General features: G+C 43.5%; 1 protein-coding gene across 1 annotated transcript; it reads right to left on the reverse strand.

The window, feature by feature from the left end:
* Positions 1–4,684: 4,684 nt before the first annotated feature.
* On the reverse strand, positions 4,685–7,245 carry LOC106597372 (zona pellucida sperm-binding protein 3-like). Its single transcript, XM_045706267.1, has 8 exons — positions 6,632–7,245; positions 6,426–6,544; positions 6,219–6,322; positions 5,777–5,954; positions 5,476–5,593; positions 5,193–5,275; positions 5,040–5,119; positions 4,685–4,792 (listed from the first exon to the last, which is right to left on the reverse strand). The coding sequence occupies exons 1-8, from the start codon at positions 7,148–7,150 to the stop codon at positions 4,728–4,730; spliced, it is 1,266 nt and encodes a 421-aa protein (XP_045562223.1). The 5' UTR covers positions 7,151–7,245; the 3' UTR covers positions 4,685–4,727.
* Between the last annotated feature and the right edge of the window lie 314 nt (positions 7,246–7,559).

The raw sequence follows: 7,559 nt of genomic DNA on the forward strand, positions 1-7,559 counted from the left end.
TGGTTAAAAAGGCCCTAATGATTTATGCTATACAACGTTTGACATGTTTGAACGAACGGAAATATATTTTTTCCCCTCGTTCATGACGAGAAGTCCGGCTGGCTTACATCATGTGCTAACAAGACGGAGATTTTTGGACATAAATGATGAGCTTTTTTGAACAAAACTACATTCGTTATGGACCTGTGATACCTGGAAGTGACATCTGATGAAGAGAATCAAAGGTAATGGATTATTTACATAGTATTTTCGATTTTAGATCTCCCCAACATGACGTCTAGTCTGTATCGCAACGCGTATTTTTCTGGGCGCAGTGCTCAGATTATTGCAAAGTGTGATTTCCCAGTAAGGTTATTTTTAAATCTGGCAAGTTGATTGCGTTCAAGAGATGTAAATCTATAATTCTTTAAATGACAATATAATATTTTACCAATGTTTTCTAATTTTAATTATTTAATTTGTTACGCTGACTTGACTGCCGGTTATTGGAGGGAAACGATTTCCTCAACATCAATGCCATAGTAAAACGCTGTTTTTGGATATAAATATGAACTTGATAGAACTAAAAATGCATGCATTGTCTAACATAATGTCCTAGGAGTGTCATCTGATGGAGATTGTAAAAGGTTAGTGCATCATTTTAGCTGGTTTTATGGTTTTGGTGACCCTGTCTTTGACTTGACAAAACATTACACACAACTCTTGTAAATGTACTGTCCTAACATACTCTAAATTTATGCTTTCGCCGTAAAACCTTTTTGAAATCGTAAAACGTGGTTAGATTAAGGAGATGTTTATCTTTCAAATGGTGTAAAATAGTTGTATTTTTGAAAAATTTGAATTTTGACATTTATTTGGATTCAAATTTGCCGCTCTTGAAATGCACCTGCTGTTGATGGAGTGCACCACGGGTGGCACGCTAGCGTCCCACCTAGCCCCAAGAGGTTAACTAACCTCCAAACGAGCTTCAATGCCATACAAAACTCCTTCTGTGGCCTCCAACTGCTCTTAAACGCTAGTAAAACCAAATGCATGCTTTTCAACTGTTCGCTGCCCGCACCCGCCCGCCCGACTAGCATCACTACTCTGGACGGTTCTGACCTAGAATACGTGGACAACTACAAATATTTAGGTGTCTGGCTAGACTGTAAACTCTCCTTCCAGACTCATATTAAACACCTCCAATCCAAAATCAAATCTAGAATCGGCTTTCTATTTTGCAACAAAGGCTCCTTCACTCACGCCGCCAAACATACCCTCGTAAAACTGACCATCCTACCAATCCTCGAGAAATAAAATAGCCTCCAACACTCTACTCAACAAATTGGATGCAGTCTATCACAGTGCCATCCGTTTTGTCACCAAAGCCCCATATACTACCCACCACTGCCACCTGTACGCTCTCGTTGGCTGGCCCTCGCTTCATACTCGTCGCCAAACCCACTGGCTCCAGGTCATCTACAAGTCTCTGCTAGGTAAAGCCCCGCCTTATCTCAGCTCACTGGTCACCATAGCAGCACCCACTCATAGCACGCGCTCCAGTAGGTATATCTCACTGGTCACCCCCAAAGCCAATTCCTCCTTTGGCCGCCTTTCCTTCCAGTTCTCTGCTGCCAATGACTGGAACGAACTACAAAAATCACTGAAGCTGGAGACTCATTTCTCCCTCACTAGCTTTAAGCACCAGCTGTCAGAGCAGCTCACAGATCACTGCACATAGCCCATCTGTAAACAGCCCATCCAACTACCTCATCCCCATACTGTATTTATTTATCTTGCTCCTTTGCACCCCAGTATCACTACTTGCACGTTAATCTTCTGCATATCTACCATTCCAGTGTTTAATTGCTATTTTGTAATTACTTCGCCACCATGGCCTATTTATTGCCTTAACTCCCTTATCTTACCTCATTTTTACTCACTGTATATAGACTTTTTTTCATCTGTATTATTGACTATGTTTTGTTTATTCCATGTGTAACTGTGTTGTTGTATGTGTCGAACTGCTATGCTTTATCTTGGCCAGGTCGCAGTTGCAAATGAGAACTTGTTCTCAACTAGCCTACCTGGTTAAATAAAGGTTAAATAATTTTTTATAAAACAAAAAAACATTTCAAACACTTTCTAAAAATACCAGCAATTGAGCTTGTAACACAATGCATTCACTGCTACGAAGCCTGCAAAGACCCCATTTCAGGGTTTCGTAAATCATTACATGTAATCGAGACAGCTTTTACGGCATAGCTACTCTAATCAACATCGAAGGGTCATGTATTTTCTATTTGTCCCCGCCCACTAAAAAGTATTAAGTCCTTTTTAAATCTAACCCACAGTTCCTGAACTAAAAGTGTTGACTACTTTTCCATTAGTCAGGAATACACCCTGCAACTAAACAAGACTAATGTAATGGTTTGGTAGAGACTAGTCATTTTATTACTATTGGTTGTGACAACCTAAAATATAATTTGCATTGTTGCAGTCCATTGATTCACATTTTAATGGGCTGGATATAGTACATTGGAATAGACCACTTCCCCCCCAGGAAGTTTATGGGAAATTGTATATCAGATGGTTCCTATGAGTGGTAGTGTCACGGTTTTCGTCGGTAATGGAGGACCAAAACGCAGCAGGTATGTGTAAGCTCATCTTGACGTTTATTAACTTCCCAAAATGAACACCAAAATAACAAAACAAGTGAACGAACGATATACAGACAGTCTGGCAAGGCACAAGGCTAAACACAGAACAATCTCCAACAAACACACAGACAAACACACCCAACTAATATAGGACTTCCAATCAAAGGCAACACCACACAGCTGCCTGCAATTGGAAGTCCACCCCAATTAACTCTACATAGAAACACACTTACTAGACTACACCTAGAAATACATAAACATAGACCAAAAACCCGAAAATACTAAATCAAACACCCTTTTACCAAAACACCACCCCGGACCACATAAAACAAATACCCTCTGCCACATCCTGACCAAACTACAATAACAATTAACCCTTATACTGGCCAGGACGTGACAGGTAGCCCCACCAGGACTGTATTTTAATTGTTTTATCAATATTTAAGTCATGAGACAGGGCAATTTCAAACCCTGAAATGTGTACCTTTGCCTCACTGCTGAAGTTGACTGGTTAAAAGGAACACTCCACCCAAAACTTCAGGTATTCAATTCATCAGTCCATTGTTGATATAAACTCAGCAAATAAAGAAACGTCCTCTCACCGTCAACTGCGTTTATTTTCTGCAAACTTAACGTGTAAATATTTGTTTGAACATAAGATTCAACAACTGAGGCAAAGGGAACAAGTTCCACAGACATGTGACTAACAGAAATGGAATAATGTGTCCCAGAACAAAGGGGGGGGGGTCAAAATCAAAAGTAACAGTCAGTATCTGGTGTGGCCACCAGCTACAATATACTGCAACCCACCAGCTACATTAAGTACTGCAGTGCATCTCCTCATGGAGTGCACCAGATTTGCCAGTTCTTGCTGTGAGATGATAGTCCACTCTTCCACCAAGGCACGTGCAAGTTCCCGGACTTTTCTGGGGGGGGGGGGGGTGGAAATGGCTCTAGCCCTCATCCGATTCAACAGGTCATGTCAGGATGAGCACAACAGGAGGATGTCTGCCCTGTAACGCACAAGCTCAGTCCGATGATGTTGTGACACCGCCCCAGACCATGACGGACCCTCCACCTCAATTCCGTCCCAGAGTACAGGACCCGGTGTAATGCTCATGCCTTCGACGATAAACGAGAAGCCGACCATCCCCCCCGGTGAGACAAAACCGCGACTCCTCCGTGAAGAGCACTTTTTGCCAGTCCTGTCTGGTCCAGCGACCGTGGGTTTGTGCCCATAGGCAATGTTGTTGCCGGTGATGACCTGCCTTACAACAGGCCTACAAGCCCTCAGTCCAGCCTATTGCTGACAGTCTGAGCACTGAGAGGGATTGTGCGTTCCTGGTGTAACTCAGGCAGTTGTTGCCATCCTGTACCGGTCCCGCAGGTGTGATTTTCAGATGTACCGATCGTGTGCAGGTGTTGTTACACATGATCTGCCACTGTGAGGACGATCAGCTGGCCGTCCTGTAGCAGGCCGTCCTGTAGCAGGCGTCTCACAGTAAGGACATTGCAATTAATTGCCCTGGCCACATCTGCAGTCTTCACACCTCCTTGCAGGCACATTCACACAGATGAGTAGGGACCCTGGGCATCTTTCTTTTGGTGTTTTTCCAGAGTCAGTAGAAAGGCCTCTTTAGTTATCATAACTGTCACCTTAATTGCCCTTGTCTGTAAGCTGTTACTGTCTTAACCGTTCCACAGGTGCATGTTCATTAATTGTTTAAGCATTTCACTGTAAGGTCTACACCTGTTGTATTCGGCACATGTGACTAATAAAATTTGACAATGAAGATCTGTGAAGTTATTCAGATTTAAGAATCATCTTTGAAAGACAGGGTACTGAAAAAGGGGCGTTTCTTTTTTTGCTGAGTTTTGTACCAAAACATTATGTCAGCAATCAAGTTATATCTTAACTTTCAAGATACAGAATCAGGGAGTTGAGGAACTTCATTTTAGACCTGGGCATTACAAAAGCTCATGCTAGTCAATGAACAAAATACACAAGACAAAAACCTTAATCTAGATATTTTTTATCATCCAGAATGCATTTGGGCAGGAAAGTCAGTCCAGTTGAGAGTTACACCATCAGTCAAGAAGCTTTTCCTTTATGTTGAGAGGACCAACAGAAATGTCCTGCTCCCACTGGAAACCTAAGAGCAGAAGACCATGTCTATATAGGGAGAACTCAGAATCAAACTTCACAAAAGCATTGTTTCTCAGGCAATTCCTGGGTGACTCAGTGGGTGCACTTTTTTGTTCCAGCCAAGCACTGACCACCAATTTAGCCAAAGGTTTAGGTGAATCAAGTACCTAGCTATTGGAGTAGGACAAAAATGTGCACCCCAGGGAGGCATCCAGGAATGGATTGAGCAACACTGGACTGAAGTGCACATGTACCTGGAGCCGGTTCCCTTCTCATGCCACAGTCTGTGTCACAACAGCCACACACCTGGTCTTTCTTACTGGCCTCGCTCCATCTATTGAAAAGAGAGTGTTGCATATAGTACGTACAAGCAAAGTGCACACCCTGCCATATATACCCAGACTTACCCATTCGAGAAGGAACAAGCCTTGTTCTCATGATCAATTGGGGCTGAAGCTGTTGTGGCTTTCAGGAGGCAGGTAATGTATAGCTGTTGAAGTCGCAGCATTGGTACCACATAAGAATTAGTAGATTTGACACCAATTTAAAGCAACGTCATGTTGGGTCCAACACAAGCCATATTGGGCATACTCTACTTAATTTATGATTGAAGCTCAACAAACCTGCCAATTCTATACATTTGGACATTCCGAAGCTAATTTGCACTAGATCTCAGGATTAACTACTCACTGAGCCAGTGTTCACAACATGAAATCTAAAGGCTTCTATCTGGAACTGGAGCGTGTCATCCATGGTGCGAGGTCTGAACTGGGACCTGGAGCCTGTCAGCTTGGTGTCGACCAGACAACTGAAGGCCACAAACAAAAAAATTAGGCTACCTACACTGCTGAAACTCTGGAGGGATGCCATTCAAGATGGCTGTTGATCTGAAGTGTGGGCAGGTGGAGGGAATGGGAAATGCTTTCCTTAGCAGATTAAAGCAAACAATTAGTCCTTGATCTAGATCAAGTACCTTACAAAGGATACTCACCCACGGTTCTCGATGAAGGCATATCTTGGGACAGTGTTGGTGTTTGGGATGACTGTGGCTACACAGTTGTCCACAAAGACTCGGAGGGGCACATGGTAGAACTGGACGACAGAAGCTTCAAAGTTAATATTATCTCCAAGGACGTACTCTTTGCTGGGTCTCTCCAACTGCCAGTTGTCTGCGAAGACAAGGGCACAGTCTAATACTCATTCCAAGTCAGATGTACAGACCCTGCTCTAGTTTATCAGCAGTGTGGCTTTATCATGGCAAATATAACTGCCATCCTTTTGTACTCTGGGGTAGCCACCTCATTCCAATAACTCAGTGGCGGTTACATTTGCCAGTTGGCACTACCATAGTTTACAAACAAGTGCAGAGACAGCACTTAAGTCAGTGCCTGTCAAGAGCAATGCCAATATGGCAAGGACAAGCAGTTACTAACCAGTCATTAGCCTCAGGGAGAAGTAGAGGAGCTCCTCTGCAACCTTAGTGGAGGCATAGGGATTCCAGGTGGGCTTCACTGAGTCACTGCTCACATCATGCTTTCTGTAAAGGAGTCTTTAAATGTGAAACCAACTGGCCAAGGAAGTATATCCAAAGTTGATTGAACTGAAGAAAATAAAACACAATGCAGGTGTAGTCAACTCACCTTTGATAGTGGCACTCAACCCAGACCACCACTTCTCTAGTCCGAACAATGGGGCTGCTGCCCAGGGTGGCTGGTGTATAACGGAGTGTGAAGACATAGACAAGTGAATCTTCAGTCATCTGGAATCAGAGCAGCAAATGGCATTGTAAGAAAATCAATGGTAGTCAACCTAGAAAAGTCATAACGATGCTAATGCTCAATGTTACCGTTAGAGTGCTCCCACATCCGTGCAGCTCAGTGACAAAGATCAGAACTTGAGCGGAAGCATCCTCCCCAGTGACAGCACAGCCTCCCAAGGTAAGATCCTCTGGGTGAATGAGTTGGCCGATACCGAGCAGATCTCGCTTGACTTCCACACGAGCAGCAGTCTCCCCACATTGAACTGCAACGCTACTGGCAGGCACAGGCAGTGGTCTCTGCTCATCAATAGCCAACTGCACCTCTTTGACTGGATCTTCAGGAAATCTCCAGGTCAAAGGCTCATTGAAGGTCTGCTTTGACTGGAGGAAAGGGTTTTGAACTTGCGTCGGTGTCTGGACCCTGGAGGGCCATTGCACAGGCCTTGGTTGAAATCTGGCTGGTTCTTGAGCAGGCCTATACTGTGGAACAAATCTCCCAGGGGCATGTGCCACTTGGCTCTGAGATCTCGCTTCCCGATAAAGCTGCTGAACTGTAGCTGAACAGCCAAAGGTAAGAAGTAGGAGGAATGTAATACAGAATGCCATTATTCTCTAGTTTCTAGTGTCAATTGTACATATTTCTTTGACATTTGCAATAACTACAGTGTCTCTGAACAGCCATTTTGTATCCCTTTGTCTTAGTTTGACTCCACCCCTTGTTTGATTTACCTAATGATGTTCCAGACATGTTACAGAGCTGCAAATATACTACAATCTGAACTGGATGTATCTCAATACTGTCAAGTATCTTCATTTATAATAGGGATGGTCAACTCCAGTCCTCGGGGGCCTGATTGGTGTCACACTTTTGCACCAGCCCCAGCTAACACACCTGACTCCAATAATCAACTAATCATAATATTTAGTTTAAAATACAATTAGTTTAATCAGCTGTGTTATCTAGGGATGGGGAAGAAGTGTGACATCACTCTGGCCACTGAGGACTGAAGTGGCC

Source organism: Salmo salar, chromosome ssa23, assembly GCF_905237065.1.
Source record: "Salmo salar chromosome ssa23, Ssal_v3.1, whole genome shotgun sequence".
In the NCBI taxonomy this organism is placed as follows: domain Eukaryota; kingdom Metazoa; phylum Chordata; class Actinopteri; order Salmoniformes; family Salmonidae; genus Salmo; species Salmo salar.

Excerpts from the sequence above, each read along its gene's own strand:
- LOC106597372 (XM_045706267.1), bottom strand. The coding sequence starts at position 7,150 with ATGGCATTCTGTATTACATTCCTCCTACTTCTTACCTTTGGCTGTTCA. Across the intron at positions 6,545-6,631 it reads GATGTGGGAGCACTCTAACG|ATGACTGAAGATTCACTTGT; the intron begins GTAACATTGAGC and ends CTCTGATTCCAG. Across the intron at positions 5,594-5,776 it reads GCCTTCATCGAGAACCGTGG|TTGTCTGGTCGACACCAAGC; the intron begins GTGAGTATCCTT and ends TGTGGCCTTCAG.